The sequence below is a fragment of the Larus michahellis genome, chromosome 2, assembly GCF_964199755.1.
Source record: "Larus michahellis chromosome 2, bLarMic1.1, whole genome shotgun sequence".
Taxonomy (NCBI): domain Eukaryota; kingdom Metazoa; phylum Chordata; class Aves; order Charadriiformes; family Laridae; genus Larus; species Larus michahellis.
Window position 1 is genome coordinate 126229837 of NC_133897.1, and position 25055 is coordinate 126254891.

Below are 25055 nucleotides of genomic sequence, written 5' to 3' on the forward strand. Positions count from 1 at the left end.
CTATAAAAAAAATCTTGGCCAGATTTCCTTTGTTGTTCAATGAAGTGTGATAAGCTGCCTAATTTGACAAGAAAACCTCCAAGACTCTTCTCTGCTGCATCTTGACTAATTTGTCTGTTAATGTTCCATGAAAGAAATAAATCTTTAGAACATATTCTTACATCACTTTTCAAGCCTAATATTTCCATACCACAGAAAAATTACTAAGATCTCATATTTTCCTCCCACTATTATAGGGAAGACGGTCTCCTTACTAAAAAAATAATCACAAAATAAATAATAATTTATGATTACAAAGCTCCTTTTTACAAATTAGGAATATTGATTTTTCATTACAATGCATATAATGTATATATATATAATATATATATAAAATAACTCTCTTGAAACACAGATATACATATGCAAATGGTAAATCATGAACAAGAGCACAGGTTATTTGAAATGAAAATAATTCATTAGGGCTTGATTCTTTCACAGTTCACTTGCTCCTAACTTGATGAATAGCGTGGATGTTCAATTTTTACCTTAAACACTCTCCTTTTGTGACTGTTTAAGGTCAGAACCTTATTTAGAAAGCTGTATGCATGTAAACAAAAGAGGGACAGAGTAGGAAGATAGACTCACTCAATCAATTGTGTGAGCATCATTCATTTCCCCAGGTACATCAAGTGTCCTGAGATCAGCTATTCACTCATCATGTAGAAACAATCAGAGTGTGCTAGATTTGTCCAGAAAGGATTATCTTGCATATTTTCATTAACAAAGATAACTGCATTAGAGCAGCTAGTTCTGCAGTACCAGACTCCGTGGCCTGAATCTCACAGCTCTGCTCCACACTGCAGCGCCACTGGAAGGCTGGGAAAACCTCTGACTGTTCGGGATTGGTTTGGTACTGCAAGATGAATGTAGGAGCACTGCATTTATCAACCTGATATCAGAAATGTTTACATACATGACTGTGTTAACAAAAACATTATGGAAGTTATGCAGAGTTATGCAGAGAAGTTATGCTCTACAGCGTTTCCACAGGAACTGTACTGCCAGCTACAAGAGCAAATGTCGTGATTTATACTGGTACGCATAACCAGTAGGACCAAACCAGACTGCACTTCTGAGAAAACTTGCCCTGCAAGTGAAGGCACCCACCTTATTGATGATATTGCATAAAGAACAAAGTTACCAGGAAGATGTCTGATGACCAGATCTGTTCCCGGTGAAGACAATGAGAGCATTCCTCCAAACGTCAGCAATAGCAGAAGTGGGGGTAGTAATATGTAACAATTAGGAAGACAAAAAACTACAGACTGAAAGTTAGGCTCAGTTTTACCATAAACTTACCTTCAGCAAGCCAGCAACTTGTGTAGCTGTGCCTTGGCATCTCCATCTTCACAGGAAAACAGGGGAATTTACTGAATTCATAGGACTTTCAAAGAAAATGTATCACCATCAATAAAATGGGAACATTTCCAGTGAAGTGCCACTAAAGCATACAGTATATTTGATCTTCATTTCCTTTGTATCAATCCAGTTAATCCATGCGCTAATTCACTAGTTTCTAATTCATCAAATATTTATTTTATTTTGTTTACAAATTGTCCAGGAAAACAAGTACAGCATTATTTTTAAGTGTGTCCGTTTGTCCCCTTTACTGAAAATGGAATGTGATTATCTCCCCCCATGGAATGAATGTGGCATGGGGTTTCATCAGTTTTGTAACAAGTGAAGTATTTGAAGTTTTCCTAGCCTTTTGTTCAAAATACACTCTGAAAATGCATATTATATTGTTCACAATCAATAGATATACAGTCACCTTGAAAAAACACACATAGAAAACATTACACACAGGTGATTAAACACGTGCTAAAAATATACTAACAATTCTCCTTAAATCCCAATATTTTTAAATGCCAAGATGCTTTACCATACACAGGCACAATAAAATCACTTTGGTATGTAGGCAGATCATGCTTAAATTGGATTTCCACAGCACAGACAAATGTTACAGATATATTAGTTGAGGACAATATTGATTATAGCTCCGGCATTGTTCTACAGAAACCTAAACTGTCAAAGAGCATGACAGAGCAAGTTGGCAAACTACATAGTTCAGAAGCAATCACTGTTGGGGCAAAACTGTGTTTCCAGCATAACTCAGTGTTATGACCGAATGTTGCTTAATATAACCTTACATATTGTAAAGAGAAAAGCCAGAGATTTTGTTACCCAGAATCAGCTGATACAACACTACCTCCTGTCTCCCCAAAAGTGCTTATTAGTACCGGCTCAAGTACAGCAAACATGGTGCCAAAAACTGACCATCAGACAGGTCCTTTTCATTTGAGCTTATTTTCAGGAGGTTCTTCTTCATTGATAATTGTGGTTTGAACTACTGGGATTTCTGAGATATTCCAGAAACGTCTGTCTGGGTAACTCTAGTTCAAACTGCAGTGGTAATCTGCGTCAGTCCTAGGTCGTTGGACTCTTCTCTCTCTGGAGGACAGTAAGACGACATTTCCACGACTAGTCATACAGGTTTGTTTGTCCCATCTGCTTCCCTCATATAAGCTGGGTCTTGCACAGTGTTTCGGACTCTGCTGGTGCTCTGCCTGTCCATCCTCATCTTAAAGGGGAAGCAGAAGTCCTTGAAACATCTCTTGAAGTTTTCATCCAAAAAAGCATAAAGGATTGGATTGAGGCTGCTGTTGGTGTAACCCAGAGCGATACAGAAGTAATAGCTGGATATAGCGGCAGTACTGTGGGACACATCCCCTAAGGCTTCAACCAGCACAAAAATGTGAATAGGAGTCCAACAGATAATAAAAACTGCCACAACCACAAGAACCAACCTGGTGATGCGGCGCAGGTTTCGATCTTTTTCTCGAGACCCTGAGAGAAGCCGTACGCTTTTCAGGCGCAGGATCATCAGAGTATAGCAAACAATTATAATGAGAACTGGAATAACAAATGCGAAGACAAAGACACAGATTTTCATGAAGATGTCCCACCACATGTAATCTCTGTCTGGAAATTGCAAGGAGCATTCAGTGCTAGCAGTATCTAGGAATGCAAGAAGCAAGAAAAAGAAAATTGCTTTATTATTAGATATTCTAAACAATGTAATAATCATAGCATAAGCTAGGAAAAGTGATTATCATGTAATGTGATACTAATAAATGGAGTTATCATTAAATCACCCCAAGGAAAGCTTTCAATTACCATTGAAACTGGTTTTATGCAGCTGTATCCAGAAATTACTTAGAGAGATAGGGGCTTTTTAAAATCCATAATGTTGTATAAAATTTGTTTCCCATGGGAAGATCTAAAAACACGGGGTACAAAAATAAAAATTTGTAAAGATGTTTTCATTTGAATCTCACTGAGATTTAAAGCCAGAATGAGTACCCTGTTCAATGGAGTAGATATCTCATAATTATTATCAAACTACATATGGTTTTGTCTGTGGGTGGAGACAGACTTTTGGTATCATGAATGGTGAGAGCCAAATGAGGTTTTGATCATCAGAAGATTTTGCCAATATATTAAAATTTTGTAATAATCTTTTCCCACGTGCCTTCTTCAGTGCAATTGGAATACGCATGCATAAGTGCTTGCATTCAGAAAAAAACTTATTTCCCGGCTACAGCTTCTTTTCAGTTAAATAGAAGCAAATAAAATATGTGTGCATGCGGAGTCAAATGGAAGCTCCTCTTTTTTGCAGATCACAACATTGAAAATTCAGCCTGCGCAGAGCCTGCAGGATGTGGGCCGCTGACACCAGCCCCCTCCCTTTCTGATTGCCCATGCCAGGATTCAGAGTCACAGGCTGTCACTTGATTTTACGTCCCAGAAATATTCTATCTGACAAGAGGCTGCCAAGGGATGAAATATTGGAGGTTTCATTTGCTGACCTCACTGGAGCCTTCCAGCATATAAACCATATGGAAAACCAAGAAATAAGATAAATGGCAAGTCAAGAGAAGGTATAAATTTACAACTACTATCAGCAGTCAAACTCTACTGAAGACAAGTCAAGGTAACACAGGGATTTTTCACTGAATTGTAGCTTAGATTTTATCCTCTTGAGCACTGTATTATTCTTTGGATTTTTTTCATCTTCCTTACTGAATTTTGTCATTCCTCCACAAATTATTATGTATTGGCTTTTACTGAATCAGATCTAAGAGTTGAATGATTCAATATAATCCTGCACATCACTTTTTCATATCTGCCTCCAGCGGAACTAGTCAAAAAAATTCCTTCAAGCCATATTTCCCTGCTATTGAAATACTTCACAAATCAAGATGATATTGCAGAGAATTTTTTTTGAAAAACAACTAGGGGAGAAGTTATTATTATGGTATCATATAGACATTTCAGCAGTTAGATACCAGAAAGCTGTTACTGGGTGATACTGAATACTAAAACATTTAAATAAAAAAATTGAAATCAAAGCTAAATATTTTGAGGTTTTATTTTAAATAATACAACAACTAATGAATGATTCTGAAAGCTGAAAAGTGAAAAGATATCTTTCAAGCCTGATGGAGGACGCTAAGCTAACGGCACAAGCATGACTTAACAGGGACTTGACACTCAGTCAACTTTTCTAAATCCTTTATGATCTAGGTTGTCATAAGTCTAGCTGCTTTTACTTAATTTTATTCTAGAAATGTCAACAATCATCTTCAAATTTGTTTTCATGTTGATTATTACTGTTATCTGTAGTAGATCATGGCCTAGCAGCAACAATAAAATCAGGATGCAGCTACAATATCTAGACTAGCAAAGCTGCATCCAGATGTGCAGTTCTGGATGAAAGTGAGGTGTGATCAGGGATGACTGCTCCGGACCACATCCAGCTGCTCACAGGAACCCCCTCCCAGAGGAAAATGCCTCTTCAGGTCTACTGACGTGATTTCATATATTTATGAAAATGAGTAGGTTGTTGGCTACATTTTAATACAATTTGTAGTTGACAATGGTATTTTAGAATTCTAAATGATCGAATACAAATGTAATGATTGTCTTATATCTCATTACAGTTTACTTTCTATGGAAAATCTTATTCTATATTTATTAATATTTGTGTGTTTCACTTGATGTATATAATGCTATGAATTGTATTGAACCCATTTACATTTTCCCAGTTTGCAACTGGCAAACAATCAACAAAGATCCTTGTCATAATTCACAATATCATAATAATTTTCAGGAACTTTGGAAGAGAATAAAATTCAGTTTATATTTTATTCTTGCTGCCTGAAAAGTTGCAGAATGAAGTGCAGCATCACAAGCAGAGTATTTGAGATCTCATTCAGACTTTCTCCATTCTGAAAGCCAAATATTCCAAATACATTGATATATTTAAGGAAAAATACTCCATTCTAGATGGTATTTTAGTATAAATATATTTTAAAATGTGTTTGATAAACTACCATTGAGGATTAATCTTAATCCTGACACAGGAAATATATTTCTGGTAGGTACATTATTAATTACATCACCTTCTGGCATCCATACTCCTCTGTACTCAAATGGAACCTTAATGCCATTACTGAGAACACTAATAGCACCTCTAAATTTTTAATTTTTTTTAAGTGAATGATTCTTCAGCAAAAAAGGCTCTATTAAGGCCAGAGAAGGAAAATTTACACAGATGTAAACTTTATTCTGTGGGGAAAATGTATCCAGAAGGACTCCCCTGAGAGCAATCCTGAACTGCGAGAACAAAAGGGACTAACTGAGCATGGGGTGGGAACTTTAAGTATAACCACTTTCCATTTGATGTTTTGTTTAAACTTGAATGCAACAGAGGCCTTGCAGCATGTAAACAACAACTGTTTGGACTAAAATAACATAGAGTTTCAGTCCCCAGCTCCAGGTGGCAAAAGGAATTTTTTTTTTCCTTCACCATTTATCAGTGCAATTCGTGAACATACCAGGCAAGATAATTGGCAGCAAATGCTCACGAGAGACCTTAGATCAGACAAACAGGGCTGAACAGTGGGGGCTGACAAGCATTTGCCAATAATTTCCAACCTCATTTGGCCCAGCTGAGCAGTGTATTACTAGCCCTCTGTTTCAGGAGGAAAAAAAAGGCTGTCTGTCACGTGGCATGGAAAAGGCATTTAATCATTGCTGGCCTCGGAGCAGCCCCTTGATCTAAATGTGATGCTTACAGCGAATGACAGTAATATTCTGCTAGTTAAACACACTCCTACAAAACACCTGACCGAGACAATGTCCCATGGCCTTCAAGATCTCATACGCAATGAAACAATCATTCTTCCCAAATGAAGATGCACAGAAGTGAATGTTTCCTGACCTAGAGATTGTTTTATAGAGCCTGTCAAAACTTTCCCAGGGAGAAGAGTTACAGCACTGCAGACCAGTGATCCCCCAAAGGGCTGAAAGAAGAGTTTCCAGAGGACTCTCCTGTCACCTACCCACCAGAAGACCAACAGCCAGAAGAAAACCTATACATCTTCAGCCAATCAGCCCTTGAGCAGCTGTTACTGAAATGTTTTGTTTGCATTGATCTATGCCAAACAGTTTAACACACAGCATTTATTGTCTCTGCCAGATAAAAGTTTACCATTTGTCTTGCGGGGAGTGAAGCCTTTCTAATAGAAAAGGTTGCTAATTCAGGAATTTATTAATCATTCTTCAAAAGATTATTTACATCTCAAACAAGACTACCACCAATTAAATATGCATGTCTTGTATTTTATCGAGCCATTCTTAACAGATGGCCCCAACACAAAGAACATCTTTAGAGGCCTCAAGCTTTTTGGAGACACTGAGGTGCTCCTGCACCAATGTCATGCTTGTGGGTATGAAGCATATGTGTGAGAGAATGCTTCTCCTCCTTCCTTCTCAAGGAGGATTCAAAACAAGATTAACTCCATAGCAGGGCAATTTTGGTAATGAGTCACCAGTTACAGGGGCTAAATCCACAGCCCTTCACAGATTATAGACTTCAAGCAGAGCCTACAGGTGGTCTGCATACAGATCTTATTGACTTCACGTTCTTGTAGTTGCTTCCTTGACATGGTCTGTATTCCCAGTTCCTCTGCTGATCCTTATTCTCAGCCTTTCCAAGTCTCCATGTACATCCCCATCCCTTTTAAACAAGAAGTTGAGATGCTGTCATTTTCACAGAATTTAGCTTCTTTGTCCAGCTACTGGCTTTTTTCCTTTCTTCACCCCGCCTTCAAGTTCTGTGAAATGGCTGCTGATAATAAGCTCCCAAGTCTTACTACTACTGATAGTTTTAATACTAATACTAATGATAAACAGTCTAGTTTCTACTTTTGGAGCTTCAGCAGAACTACTCTCACAACACCTACAAAAAAGCAGCTTAAGCACTTATTTCAAGTTTCATTCTAAACTGATCTTTGATCTGTCCACTGTGATCTAATTCCTGATTATTTTTCCCTATTAGTGTCTGCTATTAGTTTTTCATGGTCTCATTCTAGCACAGACAATGTTTCAAAGTGAATTTTGTTCTTTTACTTGGCAAAGGCATCTGAGCTTAAAGGATTTATATGTCATACTGTAATGTTCCACAATATATTTCAAAATGTCAGAAATTTGACATACTTTTTGAACCAAGGAATGCGTAAGGACATGCTGAGCATGCACGAGTTACTGAAAAAGGAATCAGTCAGGCTTAGCCAATATTACAAGCCACATTTTACATCATTTGAGAAACAGAGAGACTCAATTTTGAAGGCTCATACTCACCTTCCCTGACTTTGGTACCTCCAAGAACTATCGCAGATATGCCAACAGATGAGGACAATAGCCAGATACAGATGTTGATAATCTTTGCCTTGAGAGGCGTACGGAAGTCCAGAGCCTTCACAGGGTGACACACAGCAATGTATCGATCGACACTCATCATGGTCAGTGTGAATATGCTGGTAAACATGTTGTAATAGTCAATCGAAATAACTATTTTGCACAGCACATCACCAAAGGGCCAAGAGTTCATCAAGTACTCAGTGCTTTGGAATGGCATAGTCGTGGTAACTAGCGCATCTGCCATCGCCAGATTGAAAATGTAGATGTTGGTTGCTGTCTTCATCTTTGTGTACCTGAAGAACAAAAAAAGGAAGGTTTTATTATTTCAAAATATGATTATGCACATTCAGATATGTAACAGTTTATTAGTCAGGCTTTGCCATAGTTGTGGTTTTTTCTGTCATTTCTAATTTATGACAGAAGCGCACACAAATGCAAGACTTGCGATAATAGCAAATACATTTGACTCGGTCTCTCAGCACCTGCATTAGCAGGTAGAACTATTCACCACAGGCAAAACCAGGTATATAAATACATTTAACTTAACTAGCGAAATGCTGGTTTCAGTTCTATCTTCTCAAATCTTTCTACAAGAAAATATCATTGTTACATTTGCAAGTGATCAAAATGTTTTGTGTTTCCTTTTCTTACAGCTAACTGTCGGTGATTGTGAGCTTCCTGGGTTTGTTTTGTGGAAGGACCAGTTATCCCATTCTCCAGTTAGAATCCATGTTAACTGTTACATCTGCCGAGCCGCATTGCCTCTTATATGAATGTTTCTTTTCCTTGAATTCACTGCAAAGATGTCAGCTTATACAAGTTTTAGTCATTTCCCTTCTTTGCTCCTTCATTTCCAATTTCTCCTCCTTTCTTATCCTCAGCTTTTCCCAAGACCTCGCTTTGGTGACTGCTAACGTAAAAGATGACTGTTGTTTAAGTAGGATACCATGGGGGGGGGGGGGGGGGGGGGCATGGGGGGAATGATCATAGCATTTTTTGCTGCATCCTTTAATTTCACAAAATTGAAGCACTTGTTTTGTCCAGCTGGTAAGAACCTGAGGATCTGGTTTTTTGAGACAGCGCTCTGCTTTGTTCTGCCCTGGGGACAGCCTGACTCTGTGACACAGCCTGTGTCCCAGGGCGTGGAGGACCGCTTCCAGCTCTGTTACGGGCACAACGGATGAAGGAGAACTTGTTAACATAGGGATATACCTAGCTCTCCTTTCAGAAATGCTTCCTCCCCCTAGTTGCTTTTGCTCATTGCTATTAATTTGTTTTGAGAGTCAATGACAGATTTTCCTTTTTCAAAACTGTTTCACTCACATATTTTGAGCGTGTATCCAAACCACAAGGTGCACATGTAACACACACAGAAACGTATCTAGCTAGATTTTTATATGTATCATTAATAATTTATAGTGGAAATATCAGATTTGACCAGTCCAGCTAATGAACATTTAGGGCAACATGTCTATTTCCCTTTAAAGCTTTGATGTGTAAAATAAAAAATAATTTGGAAAAAAGGTGTTGATAAAATGCGCCTAATAAGTAAATTAGCTATAAATTAAAATATGGGCATAAATGTCATTTTATGACCAACACAAAATGTTAAAAATAACATCAGTTTTTGTAAAGCACTCTAATTACGACTTATTGAGAAAATGAAACCAAATGCTGGTTCAAAGCATAGAAAAGAGAACTGCAAGGGAAAAGAAAGTAAACCCGTCTCCCCCAAATACCATGCCCAGGCTCACGCCTTGAACAAAGCCATAGCCAGTGGAGCATTAGAACTCTCTGAGCAAAGACAGCCAAAAGGAAGCAGCGACAAAAGCTCTGCACTGGTGGTGTGACCCCCATGGTCTAGACTCTGTCTGCCCCAGTTTGAGCTTCTCCAAGATCAAAGGCAGAGCAAGGAGACACCTGCCAGTCAGAGCTGGGCATCTGCCCCCTCCCACATCCACCTCCTCAACAGGCCCTCCAGCAAAGGAGGCAGTCTCTCCTGTAGGTCGCACTGTAGCTGGTAAGGCACGATTCAAACACAAATAGGAGAGTACACGGCTGGAAGAAACAGATATAAGACACCTTAACAAACTAGGAGCTTTCCTCCTGATTAAAAAAAAAAAAAAGAAAAGCAGCTCCAAGTGCATCTCAGCTGTAAGACTGAACAAAAACTCACAAAACACTCAGATTGCAAATGTGTGCTAAAATGGACTTATTTCCATTAAATGACTGAAAAGGCACAGTAGAAAGGTGATTTTGCTTCTACGGACATCACTGACGGTATTTGGAATTGTTGCCTTGTTCATATTGAAAAAAAAGAAAAAGACTATGAAAAGTTGGAAAGGATGCATAAAGATCACCACAAAATAAGTGAAAGGACTGGAGAAAATTCTTACTGTGAGTAACTTAAAGAGCTCAACACATTTAGTTTATCAAAAAGAACACTGAGAGGTGACTTGATTACAGTGTCTGAAGACCTCCACAGGGAGAAAATAGCAGGTACTGAAGAGCTCTTTCAGGCCGCAAAGAAAGGCGTAACAAGGACAAATACGTAAAAGTCAAAGCCAGACAAACTCAGCTTAGAAACAATGACGGATTTTTCCTGACAGCTAAGGTGATTATTATTGGGAACAAATTACACAAGAACAGAGTAATTTTTCCACCTTTTGATGCCTCCAAACCAATGTCTGCTGCTTTGCAAAGGGTGTGCTTCAGTCGAATACAAGTTACTAGACTCAATACAGGAGTATTTAAATGAAATGCAATGGCCTGTGATAAGCAGAGGTGACGTAACTAATGGTTTTTCTGAATCATTACTTCTGTAGATCTGTAAATACTTCCCCAAGGGTTTGGATAGGGAAAGTTTATTTTCACATATAGAAGAATCGATTCACTGTTTTTGTGTGTTTGATGCTGTGACCATATATACCATATTTTCCCACTACCCTTTTCCCTTCTCCCTCCAGCCTTCCAGTGGCAGAATAGGAAAGACCCTCTGCAAAATAGAATTAGTTTTTTAGGTAACGTCAAAATTCAAATTTTTGAAGCTGCAACATAAAGTATGTTCTCTGTATATGTACTGCTTACATTATACATGGAAAGTGATCAGTTTTGATTTTTTGGACTATGCAGCACATACACATATAAGAAAATTAATTTTCCTCACTGCTGTTGATCCAACAGGCAGGATGTCTTGTCATTCACAGGTAGTAAGAAATATAGAGTCACTCCAGTATCAGTATTTAAACAACTTCCAGTGTTAGCAAATCAAAGCTACGTATGGCAGTGAAAAAGTAGTGGGGAAAAGAAAAAACCCACAGAGCGCCATTCTTCCCACAAAGCTCTGTGAAAGCTTTAGCTCATTTCAGGGGCACACATACACGTAACAATCCCAGCTTTGATAGCCTTGCCTGGTGTGCACCTAGTGCTTCCCCACAGCTCGCCAGCCTGGCAGTCTCATGAGTAGCTGGCCTTGTCCAAATCCACCCCAGTTCACAGACCACAGATGCCTCCTCGCACCACTCATTCTGAGCCAGAATAGGCACCTGACCCCTTTTCTGCCAGACTTTGAACAAGAAGGTGTGAGACCAATAAATACTACTCTGATATATATTTTATTACAGTTAGGCAATCAATTCTCCTAGGCACTGCAGAGGGATCATGTGTACCTAACTCAGGCATGGATGGTGCACTGGTTAACCTCAGCAATTCTAAGTCCAAGCACATTTTACTGATGCAACCTTAAAACTCATTGATCTCAAGCTAATAATGTAAAGAGCTTGATTACTTTCACCTGAAGGCATTGGCCTCTGTGTAAATGAGATGTTGGCCTTTAAAACTGCTAGGCAATATAGATTAAATCATACATTCATTTAGAAGTTCATAAAATTCAGAAATGCCTTTGAGAATCTGGACTCAGTCATCCAAACTCCGTTCAATGTTTTTAATTAAACAGCTACAAATTATTAAATGCCTGCATGACTCTGAAGATACGTGCTTGCAGGCTTAATCAGAAGTCCAGTTAACTTACTGGAGTGAATGCTGTTGCTGTCAGACCCTTTGAAGTGGACCCTGATAGAATTTTGACTCAAACACGAGATGAGGTGCTTTTCTACAACTCATTCCACTGCACCAAAATACAGGAGGCCATATTTTATGTGGTTTGGGTTTTTCCCACCATACCCTTCATTCACACAAATCTGCGCTTGAGCAAGGTCAAAATGGTGATGGAGCAAGGGAATCTTGTCTTCCTTTGCAAAATTAAAGTTCTTGATCAAATACCTGAATTTCATTTAGGGAAAAAATACTGCTATCTGCTTTAATTAGTGTAGCAGAGCACACAGGGGAAACCTGAACATAACTACAGCATAGATGGCCCAGTGGTAATTAACGACAAAGATTTTCTTTGTGTCTTTGAGATTTGACTTTCAAAGACAATTAAAATATTAATAAACTATTGTTGTATAACTGTTTATGGGAAATCCTGTGTCTAGAAAATGGTTTCTTAAATGCTGGGATTTCAAAACAAGATGACAGCTTTTCTAATACTACATAGGAATGGAAGGTTCCTCTCTTAAGTCAGGTGCTAGAATCTAACTTCAAGAGACAGAAAAACCTCTGATGAATGAAGCTAATTTGGTGGATCTCGAGATTGCTTGTCAAGCTACAAGCAGGCCTCAAGGCTCTGTAGACTTTAAATAACTGGAAGATATATGGAAACCCTGCAGAAAAATAGTCAAGATGAAAAATAAAAGTTTGGTTTGGATGTTTTGGGGTTTTTTTTAAGGATATGAGAGTTTTTAAGGAACAAGATTTAAATTACGTCTACTTGTCAAAATTTGCAAAACTATCACAACATAGGCTAAGTCCACTTTCCAAAAGTTCTTAGAGACTAACTTTAGACCGACCCTTAGAAAATTTCCCCTATTTCTCAGTTGACTCATTATTACTGCACTTTTCCTTCTGGAGTAGAATATACTGTGCATGTTTTTTTAAGACAGTAAAGAGGAAGAAATCACACCTCCAGACTACGCTTCTCAATGACACGGTGGTAAGAGAAGAAGGAAGAATGCTATTAAAAAGTTGGTGTGCCTTCAGAAAAACATCAAAATGCATTACCAGATCTGCTAGTAGAGCCCCTTAAAGTCATTATCTCAAGCAGAGGAGAGGAGTGTGATTCTAAAGTACACCGTAACATTAGTAAAGATAACAAGAGCTGAGAAGGAGGCTCTGGTGAAATTTTTTTCATGTAACTGTAATAGGCTGAAATGTTCCTTGCAGTATGAAATGAGGGATAGGGAGGGGAGCAAGACTAACAAATATACTGCAACAACATTGTCCAGTAGCAGAGTGGAAGTACAAAAACATGAAATACAACGAGGTGTAACAAACACATATTTTTGGCAGATACCCGAGTCAGTAAATGAAAATGAAAGTTAAAGCACATCTAAAAGCAAATTACAAAAACACCTATCAGCAGGATGCAGGCTCTGTTCCACTAGGTTGCTCTGAATGAAGTATATATGGAGATCAAGCAGCTGAAAAGCTTAGTCAGGAAAGCTCTAAATCTCAAGGCTATATTCGGGGCACACACAATATCATACTGCGTCAGAACGGGGGGGGGGGGGGGGGAAACAAACACAAAGAAACAACCCAGGAGGATCTATTCCAAATACATACCATGTCAAAAGGATGGCTCAGCTATCTTTTGGATCTTCATAAGTCAATATAAAAGGCTTATGCCAGTACAAAACTAAGACTGAGGTCTTCTAAAGAATGTAGAAATCAATATGCTGCAGTTTCAGTGTTCACATTGGGTTATATGCTATTACCTCATTTTGAATGACAGCCAGATTTTAGCAAGGGATAGGACCTCGGAAAACACTTTAAAGAAAGGCAATCTTTGTTACTGCACACATTTAATGGTTGCCTGTCTTTAACATCAAAATTGTTACGACCCTACAAAAAATCGTACATGTTGCCTACAAAATAGTATCCTAAAATGGAATTCTCTTTATTAACAAGCATCTGTAGATATCTATTTTCAAGCGGCTTAAAGAAGAAAAGCATGATCTTGTCTTTTATGCTCCCCTCAGGGAGCATAATCTTCCTGAATGTCAGAAGGTATCATTAAAATCCTTACAATTTACCACTACCATTACTCCTTTGAGCTAGCGGTAAACAGAGCCTGAACAAGATCTTGCAGATTTAGAGTAGATGTGTAAGCTTTCCTTCTTGAGTTAAAGAAACAGCTTCTGAATTATTGACAAGAAGTTCAAGTCTACATATATCCTGGTCAAAATGAAGAAAAATTCACACTACTTAACAAAAATGAACCTTTTTTCCTCCTTCTAATAAGGACTCGTAATATTTTATGTGAGTTTAAGAGCCTCTTTTTGAAGAAATGTGCTCAATGCTTGAAACACCAATACTGCGGAGTTTGTGCTTCCGTGATTTTGTTAGGGGAGCTCAGAGAATTGCCAAGGTGCTGTGATTTATTGTGGCTTAAACTGAAATAGTGATAATGCAGAATTTTACAAAATCAGTACTTTATCCAAAACCAGTATGTCTAATATTATTATTAGAGAGCCTGGACAATTATCTTAGACTACGTACCTGATTTTTGACCTCTCTTGGTAAGTAAGATGAATCCAGACCTTGTCAAGCAGCTGACTCCGTCTCTTGAGAAACTTTATGCTGCTGCAGGTATTTCCCAGTGACCAGTTGTGCTATGGGGAGTTCCCAGGTTGTTGCATGGCCCGTCCTAATACTTCTTACTTGCCACAGGTACATTGCCCTGATGAGTGCTGACTCTCTGTCTTTGGTAACATCCACCTTTCACATTGCTCTTCTCTCTTGGAAGGAGTATTTTTTTTCATGAAGGACACGAGCTCCCTCAGCAGAGCACAGTGCTTCCTATGTGTTTGTGGAAGAGGGAAGCATTGTCTGGCAAAGAGAATAAATCTCATTGCTCAAGGGAATAGGGGTAGCAGCTCCAGCAGAAGATTTTTCAGGGTCTTACTTTCCCTCTTACTGACTGGAGAGGCTCTGATCTCCATAGGCATTTATGTATGCAGAAGCTGGTTGGAAGTAGACAAATGTTATTGAACATTTGCTTCCCCTACATGTTTCTGCAGGAGAGAAATAATGAAAGAATTCAGAAATCTCTCACAAAGGGGTCTTGGGGTGTGGGTATCACTCTTGTTCTCAAAATAAGGCACCTGGACTCCATTTTACCACAGGGATGAATAATAACTGCCACTGCTAGGAGTGTTTTATAGGACAACTACACGCTCGGATGTATGGAGACCTGAAGCTCTGGTCAGCACTCCTGTAATAAATTCGAATGGGAGATAAGGGACCTCACTCTATAACAAGTATAAGATTATGTGGTAAGGCAACAAATGCATGTATCAGTAGTGAGCCAGCTCAGGGAAAAGTCATCAGTGCCTCATAGGAGGCAGCTGGAAGGCTTTCTCTGGACTCTACCCATTCATCTGTTTTCCTCACCTGCCTCACCTCTCCTTCCCAAAGGAGATGATACAAGTGAAATGCAGAAAACTTTAAGACGCAGTCAACTGAACAGCAGTTCAGTTATAGCTGAATAGCTTCCATGGTGAAAATATTCTTCTTCTCCTGTGCACTGTAACAAGTCACTCATTCTGAAAGCCCTGTGTAAGCCTAAGCCCTGAGGCTGTCCATCAGCCAGCAGCATGGTAAAAAAATTTTTCTGGGTGTGAACACTAAATGAACACTGAATAGCTTGTCTGAACTAATCCAACCATGCAGATTCCCATCTGTCGCTACTTAAGGAGGCCTTTCCCAGTTGCCCTATGGTAGCCACAGTGGCTAGGCTACCTACAATGCAGTGGGAAGTGGATTTAGCTATGTAGTAAGACAGGAAATATAAAATCCTCTGTCTTCCAGGTGCACAGTAACTAAGTTTAGGAACCCTAGATATTCACTCATAATGTACTGCTGAATGGCACTGACTTTTAGAGCAGAGAGGAGCAGCCAGGCAGAGCACCATGTGTTGCACAGGTGGACTGGTATGAGGCACAGAGAAAACAGAAAGAGTCTGCACATGTTATTGTCACGTATTAGTGGAAACTCGTGCACTGAAGTAAATCATGTTAGGCTCTCATACTCATGCCGAGAAGACAGAGGTTTCATTGTAAATAATGTCTCAAAACTGAAAAAAGCAAACAGTCTACAATTAATTTTCAATTCCCTGGGGATTAGAAGGTGAATCTAATGAAAGCTGAACTATCTGGCTTCAGGAAAAAGAAATATTTCAAAGATGATACACGGGCTAGCATGCAAATTTCCCAATAGGACCGTGGAAATGCTGTGTACCCTTACATATTCTTTACATGTATTCTTTTTACATCTTGCAGAATGCTGCCATGGTCAGATACTCCTCTTTCCATGTTTCATCTATACACAGCCCTTCCCCACAGCTAATTCAGTTTGTGCACTCACATCTGTCCGTAGACAAAATGACATTCATGCTGCCATTTCCTCGTGCCTCTCAAACTCCACAAAAGAGACTAACAATAAGCAAATCACAAAGTCTTCCTTGAGGAGAGGAGCACTGAGCTTACGCTTTGCAAGAATTACCTGATTTTCATAGATGGGAGGACGAAAACAGAGACGTGAAGTAAACTTCACAGAAGTAGAGTTTACTAAAGTTTTTCTGGATGCTTTTCCTTTAGAAAGCAATATGTAAGTGAAATCAAAACTCTCCTTGGGAACTCATCCGTTTCAGAGCATTTCACTTAAGGGACAAACTAGTCACAGTTTGACTAGACAATGAGAGTCAGCAAGCCAGGAAGATTATCTTCCCTTGCTCTTAGCACATCCCAGGCCACCCAAAGTCACCAAGTTAAGAATTTCCTGCCACAATATCTTTCCATCAAATTCAAAATCCTCTGTTGGGAAAAATCAAATGAAGGGTCCCCACTCTTCCCTTGCTCTGTCCCCTTCACCAGAAGGGCTTAGCCAGGCTGCCCCCTACAACACCATCTCCACACTGTGCGGCCTCCCTGGGTTTCAGCCAGGAGCATGAGCTTCCCCACCCTCTCCTGGCTGAGGACAGGCAAGTTATCTCCAGCTTTCTGCCTTGCCAGCAGCCAAACTGGAAAGTTCTGGTAAGTTTTCACTTTCTGCCAGTCCAAAAGAGCTCCCCGTAATTTGTCTTGCTTCCAGACATTGATTCCAGTTATGCCTTTCTCTGAAATAAATGACTACCTGTCTGCTAGCCCAGCAGAAGTGACTGGATGGATACCAAATACTTTTCAGAAGCCAAACAGATTACTCACTATAAACTATAGCCTCTCTCTAATACTGTCTCTAGTAAATGTCCCTTCCAACCCTTTCCTGTGCTCTCTCTGCTTTTTCAGTATCTGCTCTTCTTATCTTAGCATCATATTGGGAACTCACGTTGAGATTCTTGTCAGCTTAAAAACCCCAGGTCCCACTTAGTCATTGTCTAGCAGAGTATTAAAAGTATTAGAAATGTTCAAATTGTGATTAAATAAGCTGTGCTTGTCAAACTACCAACACTGTTTTTTAAACCTGTCCTCTTCCCTGTTTCCGGTTACCCTGGTCTTTGTGTCATCTGTAAAAGCTGTTCGTAATGATCAGTCTTCAAAGTCGTGATGAAAATTATGCCAGCTTTGGCCAAACCCTGAAAGAACCTGCCAAAATTACCTCCATTCAGTGAGGTAAGGCCAGATGCTCTTTGAGGTCCTGAGATGAATTACTACCAATCCATTTGATGCCTCTGTACTGATAATAGTAAGGTGTCAAATGTTTGATCATGTAAAGAAAGCTTAAAAGCCATAAAATTCACAAAGTATAGTAGAGTTTGACCTTTACTTTTAGCAGCCAGACCCTTGATTTCATAAAAGAATGAAATCATACCAACTGCAAGTAATAAAGAACAGGTAATTAAGTTAGGTTGACTCTTCTGGACCTTCATTTTTTGTTTCAAAACAATATTCTTTCCAACTATAATTTAATAAAATTAGAACAATAAATTTAATCAAATTAGCAAGTAATCTTTTGATGTTATCAAAATCTATTATTGATTTAAACTAATATATTGAATCAATTTCATTTCTTTATCCTTTTTTTTTAATACTTTCATTCCCGTTTGGAATGAATGATGGAGAAGATTTAAAAACAACCTGGAAAGGAGTTAATTTTATATGACATTTCTTAACAGACTCTTCCTGTTACATAAGATGCCACTCGGTTTGATGAATATAAGAACAAAAATGTATTACTAGTTCCATTTTTTATTTCAACATTAGACTAAGCAGAGGAATACAAGCTTTCTCTTTTCCCTTAGGAATGAATCTACATATCTGTGACACAACCTCTTGTTAAAACTGTTTTTAATTGTAGAAAATTATTCCGTTCACTGGAAGCTTGAAAGATAATTTTAAAAGAAATACAGGATTGGCTATTTAGGATCCTGATGATAGCAGCTGCTCTCAGTAAATGACTTCAGGAACAATGGGGGTTAGGTGCATACATAGAAAAAGTGAATCTGGAGTGGGTAAAAAGACAGCATCTCCCAGAGTTTTTGCCAGAGTATGTTTACAGTTTTGATAAGGGCAAATCCATAATTAAAGTTGTAACTTTAGTCAGGAGACTTTTCTTCCCCTCCCCTCCAGCTGTCACAAGAAAATACCGTTTTCTTTAAAGTCAGCACGAAATTTTAGAGAAATAAAGTCAGTAGGGAGGAAGAAAGGAAAAAGAGTTATGCTTCCAAGGACAAGTCATTTTATCTATCAACTTCAGTGAACTATTTCACCTCCAGAAATATCTTCTAAGACCTCAGAGGTAAAACTAATCTCAAAAGAAAAGGTCTGGGGTTGAGATAGATTCTGATCCTTCCAGGACACACGTAGCTGTATAACTTCACTCAGGTGAGGTCACATAAATTCACCTGGTTCCTACAAACCCATTTCATGCCTCCTCTCCTCCTCCACAGGGTGGGGACTGTGCTTCCCACACGGTATCTGCATTTCCCACCAGTGCAAGAGGCAACGTGGTGCTCTCTTTCTCTCTAACCCTCTCCCCAGGAAAATCAGCAGCCACAGGAGAGCGTTACATCCCGTGTGCCATGGCTTGGCGTGAGCTGGCCTGACAGCAGACACCCTGGGGATGGTACACGTGCCTCACAGCTGATGCCAACACCGGGAGTGTTCCTGCAAACCATCCACACCGTGAGAGCCGCCTGCAATGGGCGTGCAAAGAGCACAGGTTGCACTGCATACCCAACACAGAGCTTTTTCTGCACATTAAAAACAACCTTTCTCAATATGCCTGAAGAGTCTGGGGCGCTTACAGTAGTCCTGGTCTTGATCTGTTAGGATTTTTAGTGACTGGTCTTTGGCTTTTAAATCTAACAGTTGCTGTGTGTTTAAAGACAGTGAACCCCAGTATCTCCCTTTTACAAATGAGGAAACCAAGTCACAGGGTCATGAATTGACCTTCTTAAGACAGGACAAAGTGTTGAAGCATGGTAGTAAAACCAATGGAAGAATCCAGGTCCCCTGAGATATAGTTTAACAGGCCAAGCTGCCACCATCATACTAACGTACCATAACCATTCTGCTTTCAACACAAATCTCTACAGGAGCTGTACCAACTCAGTTACTTTTCTTTCAGGAGCTTGTACATGTCACCACAGTGCTGTTCTCTTATTTTTCCCTCTGAGGGAATTCTGAGTGGGTTTTTCCTCTCAGTAGAAACACATCCCACCACACTTGGAGGAGATTTTGGACACCCAGCACTCTGCATGCAGGCTGCTCAGATGCTGACTCGCTGCTCTCCATGAGCTTCTTCAGCAGCCCTTGTGCAGAAGTAGCAAAACGACCCCTGACAGGGCACTAAAACAAGGAACAGGCCAAGGCCTGCCTACGCCACAGCTTATGGCTGAATGTCAGCCTGTTTCTGAGGCATCTCAAGACTGTTTGGAGTCTCCTGAATCTACCACAGCATCAGTGTCAGCCCTGAAGTGGTCAGGCAGTTGGACTGGGTGATCATTGTAGATCCTTTCCAGCTGAACTATTCTAATGATATCAGCTGTTGTTTAAAAGAGCAAAGGGAGGAGGAGCTGTGCCTACTGGTCCAGAAGGGGTTAGGAAGAGGAGAGCAGATCTGGAACTCAGAGAGATGAGAAAAGGCAACGAGGGGTCTCACACAAACCGTGTGCTCAGCTGGAGGGTAAATTAGAGTTGTGGCAGCTGGAGGAGAGGCAATGTGGGATGCCTGGGGGACATAATCCCCCTCTCCCTTACCACCTTCCTTCACAAACTTCCCACAGACCTTGGCTTTCCATACAAAAGGACATCACTCCAGCTATGTTTTTCAACAGGTCATGAAAATCCATCTTGAGATGCAATCACGCAGAGAGTGGATGTGAGTGAAAGAGAGAGGGAGTGAGAGCTTAGGACAGAAATGAAGAAAATACACCTCTTGCACGAATAATTTGGAATATTTCAAAATCATAAGAAATGTTTGAAACTGTATGTTTGTGTATGCATGCACTTCATCTATGATTCTAGCAGTGTTTAAAGCATTTGCCACAGGGAAAACCTGGGAGACAGGGATACTGAAAAAAAAAAAGAAAAAAACAACAGGTGTTTTGTCATACTTTTTTTTTTTTTTGATCATGTAATCAAGAGATGGACCAAGAGGAAACTGAAGCAAAAAGCTAATGTAGGAACTGGTAGGAGAGCAAGCCATAGCTAGCTGGACGCTCAAAAAATAATCTTAGGAGGGTAACAGAGGGAGAGAAAAAAGGAAATGCATATGCACCAGTATAATCCATACTTGCTAACTCTTAGGTCTCTGGCTAAGTTTGAATTTATTTCCACTGTCCAGGCCAGTTAATCATTGTTAGTGACAGATGGCTTAGAAAATCTCTGTCTTTGCAGCTGTGTGTGTGTCAAGTATGGAGTCCTTCTTCTTGCAAGAGAAACGCAAAAAGAAATGAAATCTCTACTCTGAATGAAGGGCGAAAGGGCATGCAGGAGTATAAAATTACAGCATCACAAAGCTAGAGCAAACCAGTTTCTCCATATTGACCACAGGCACCTTTATTTATTGCACTGACTATTAAAGGGGATTTTATTTCCATTATTCAAGGGTATTCACCTAGTTATAACGCATCCTTCATAAAGTACCTCATCAATAACTTCACTGCCTCGAGTTAACTTCCCCCTATGTCAAGTCTGACAGTTATTTCACCATCCTGCAGTTGCTCGACCCTTATCACGCATGTTTTACTAACAAGATCCCTTCCAATACCTCCATTTTTTTTTTCTGTGTACAAGCTGATTTCATTTGAGCAATGAATACTCCACAGATGGGTTCTTTTCAGAATTTTTTGCAGGATTCAAAAAAACTGTGAAGTAAGAGTCCAAAAAGTTGCTTGATTTCAGTCCCCTTGATTGCTCATTATTGCCCTGCTGATCTGCACTGTCCAAAAATTTTTATAAATTGCTAGTGAAAAGGACCAAAAGAGGGAGAAATCATAGTGCAAGTTAAAATATACACCAATACACAAGTGTAAGTGCAAGTATTGCTGCATTTCACTAAGTAGTTTAATATGAAAAACTAACTCAGATACATAGCTTTCTCCTGTTTCCTGAAAAACAATAGGAAAGGTATTTCAGCATCTGCTTTTCTTTCTTCAGTCCAACACCAACCACTGGAGTTAAACACCACTAGACAGAAAAACAACATCCCTTGCTTTACATTAAGCATTTCCACATATCTTTGTCGTTTCCTTTTTTCCCCACCTTATTAAACAAGCCACTGGGTGACAAGGCAGCAATGTATAAGTGTCCACACGATTAGACATAAGATTAGACGTAAGCCATCCCTCGGGGACTCCTCACAGGGGAAAAAAAGCTACCTTGCAGAAGTTCCTTTCTTCCGCTTGAGCTTTCCCTCGGATGCGAGCAGCCTCTCATCCCTAGAGGGCACCCAATGAACACAGCTCCAGGGCACAAAGTGCCTTTTCCACTGGCCGCAGGATTTATCACTTTCAAACAGCTTCTCCCTTCTAACTGCACGTCCTGGCAAACCACTGGGACTGAAAAGGTTTGGGTCATTCCAGTTACTTTCTCCCAACTCCTCATGTAAGCACACCCAGAGAGCATCCATAACCTACCCCCTCCCTCCAGTGCCAAATTTAGGGACGGCCATTTGCACCTCTTCCAACAGGTACTCCAAAGGCCCTTACCTTATGATGACAAACATGACCAGAGAGTTTCCCACCAAGCCGACAACGAAGACCACCGAGTAGACAGCGGTGATGATGATGGGGATGGCGGGGGAGATGCTGGTGTGGTTGTGCTGGGCGTCCCCGAAGGCCCCGGTGGCATTGCTGTCGTAGTCCGCCCAGCCCAGGAGCCAGCTGCTGCTGGTGCTGGGGGGACGACAGGGCCCTGGGGAGCAGGTGGAGTCCGGCTCCTCCCGGAAAATCTGTACAGGGGCATCCATAGGGGCACAGCCTCCACGGGCAGGAGGGAGAACGGGAGGAGAGTGCAGACAAGCAGGAGGCAAGTACGCTGGAAAGAGGGAAGAAAGGGAAAGAAACAGAAGTGCTATTACAGCCACTGGACTTTAACACCTCTAAAAATGTTCACATATTAAGGGGAGCTCTGCTGGGATGGGAACTGTAATTTGCCAAGCGGAGATTTAAGCAAGCCACATTCATATTAAATAATTACAAGTTTTACATCTCGCTATGTAACAGGTAAGTGCTGCTCCTCCAGGTGCACAACAAAAGTTTTCCTCCACTTGCAGAGATTACACAGAGAAACAAATCAGATGGGAAACAGCTCAGATCCACCCACACACTTTAACCCTGTCTCTCCCATCCTCCATATTTTAAGTCAAACAGTATCCTAATGACAGGGGCTCCTTCCTGCCTAAGCTCTAATATAAAGGGGGAGAGAAAAAGAAACTCACCACCTCCCTGTACATCTGCTTTGACACCCCACTCTGAGTTATTTTGTTCCAAATCCCATAGCTGCTTTCAAAGAAGAGACACATTAATGACACAAAATACCTCTTTCTGTCCGGGAAAAGGAGCGGAGCCCTCAAACAGATGTTCTTGGCAGGAAAAGTGAAAAAATAAAGCAGCCGCTTGGCTCCTGGAAGTACCACCGACCTTCTTAGGACTTCTGAACCCGAGGCACCTGCGCCTTCAGAGAGGAGTGCTGGCAGCGGAGCTGATTCCCGGGCACGAGCTGCGACGTGGTAGCAGCAGTTGCTGCTGTTCCAGCTCCCACCACTTCTCCTTCTCCCTCTCAGGCTCCCTCTGCCTCCCTCCTGCTCTGCCGGGGCTCCAGCAGCACTCTGCACTGATGCACACGTTCGCCTCTGTCTCTGTCCCTGCAGCTCAGAAGCTCACATGACTTCTCTCTAAACACTGAGAGGCAGATAAATTAAAAGGCAAGCAAAACACAAGTTCTGCAATGAATGAATGCTTATTCCTAATACACTTTTCCAAGTTGCTTTTCCTCATTCCCCCTGCACTCCCAGGCCTCCAGTAATGATCCTCTCTGCCTTATTGAATCCCACATGCTTTTCCAGACCAGTAGGTGCTGAATAAAACAGGAGTTTTCAGCTTAGATGCCTTGCCTGCTCCATCAGCTCTTTCGTGCCTCAGCTCCACGATTGTGCATCCAAAAACACTTCTCGCTGGGTGGCTGTGCCCCTGTTCCTTTACTCCTTTAACTTGGAGGAAAGTCAGAAGCTGGCTACCAAAACAGAGAAAGACACCCCTATTACTGTCCTTAGTTTATTCGCGCTGTCCCACACCATGTGAGAAGCCAAGAATTCCCTGTATCACTGCCAGAGCTCTGCTCTCCCCAGGCTCCAGCTGCAGCCACGGATGGAGAGACGGTGTGTGCAGAAACCACATCCCTAAGAGCTTGTCCCTAATATACTCCATCAAGCAGGGGCTGGGAGTGCACCAATCTGTGTTCAGGATATCCCTTAATCTGCAAACAGACTTTGAAATCTCCAGCAGGAGTCCCTCCAAATGGCAAATTGGAGAGGTGAGGCAAGACCCTGAATTGTTCCCACTCCCTTGGAAGAGGTTGGGAACAGCCAGGCTGGCTGGATCTCAAAGTGCGTAGCAGGAAAGCAGGTCTCTGCAGGGAACAGCAGATGGTCATGGCTGTCTGGGAATTTGGTGAAGAGTAGATGGCTGGGAAAGGGGTTGTGGGTTTCCTTCATCCTTTTCTAATGTTGAAAGTTTACTTTGTGCTCCTCTTGTTGAGTGCTATCAGGCTGAGGTTTCTATTTCTAAAACAAATTTTTTCTAAACCTATAATCAAGATGAGAAATTATATCAGCTGTAGAGTCAAAAGTCATGAAGGAGGTTTAAAAGGAACAGAATCCCCTCTCTTAGAGGCAGAGGCTTGTGCAAACCTGGTGATGGCTTTGACTGCAGTCACTGCTTTCTCCAGAACATCAGCATCTGCTCACTATCATCCTTGCAGAGCTGTCTAAAAGTTTCATCCTCAACGAAGATGCAAAAAAATGCAAAACAGCAAATGTGAAAAAAACACCCCCAAGCCAAATACATTTTAAGGATGGAACACAGACCTGCAATGATAATAATTTCTTGGAAGATAAAGGGAGACCCTAACATAAATGTACCCCTGTCGCGTTTTTAATCTCTGCAATTCATGGGCTCTTGCAAATGTACTGAAGGGAATTACTACTGTTGCTTCTTCTCATACATGGTTTTACTTGGCAATTTTCAACTTCTTGTTAACATCCTCCCCAGACTTCTCCGCATTCCAGAAGTAAAATATACAGGAGAGCTGCAAGATAGAGATATCTTAGCATTCATCAATAATTAATCCCCTGTGAGCAATCATTTTCTTTGGATAAGCACCTTAAAGTTGTGGATGCCCCACCCCTGGAAGTGTTCAAGGCCAGGCTGGATGGGGTTTTGAGCAACCTGGTCTAGTGGGAGGTGTCCCTGCCCAGGGCAGGGGGGTTGGAACTAGGTGATCTTTAAGGTCCCTTCCAACCCTAATCATTCTATGATTCTATGACTCTAAATTTGAGCATATGCAGCTGCAAAATCATCAATCAAATGGATTCTAAGGGTTAGGCTGAAGTGAGGGACAAAGAAGCAACAGTTTGTCACTCTGCAATTGCTACAGGTGGATCAGAAACTTCTATATGGGGAAGAAAAG

At 40.6% G+C, this 25055-nt stretch overlaps 1 protein-coding gene across 2 annotated transcripts; it reads right to left on the reverse strand.

Moving 5' to 3' along the window:
- Window positions 1-1469: 1469 nt before the first annotated feature.
- On the reverse strand, window positions 1470-23548 carry OPRK1 (opioid receptor kappa 1). 2 transcript variants are annotated; one of them, XM_074573615.1, is made up of 4 exons: window positions 22907-23548; window positions 22076-22403; window positions 7750-8102; window positions 1470-3060 (listed from the first exon to the last, which is right to left on the reverse strand). In XM_074573615.1, exons 2-4 carry the CDS (start codon window positions 22333-22335, stop codon window positions 2528-2530), a joined length of 1146 nt encoding a protein of 381 aa, XP_074429716.1. In that variant the 5' UTR covers window positions 22336-22403; window positions 22907-23548; the 3' UTR covers window positions 1470-2527. The 2 variants fall into 2 exon arrangements, with proteins under 2 accessions (XP_074429716.1, XP_074429717.1); XM_074573616.1 differs by lacking the exons at window positions 22076-22403; window positions 22907-23548 and adding an exon at window positions 14425-14671 and having other exon boundaries at window positions 1552-3060.
- Between the last annotated feature and the right edge of the window lie 1507 nt (window positions 23549-25055).

Excerpts from the sequence above, each read along its gene's own strand:
- OPRK1 (XM_074573615.1), bottom strand. The coding sequence starts at position 22,335 with ATGGATGCCCCTGTACAGATTTTCCGGGAGGAGCCGGACTCCACCTGC. Across the intron at positions 8,103-22,075 it reads GTCATGTTTGTCATCATAAG|GTACACAAAGATGAAGACAG; the intron begins GTAAGGGCCTTT and ends TTTGTTCTTCAG. Across the intron at positions 3,061-7,749 it reads AGGTACCAAAGTCAGGGAAG|ATACTGCTAGCACTGAATGC; the intron begins GTGAGTATGAGC and ends TTGCATTCCTAG.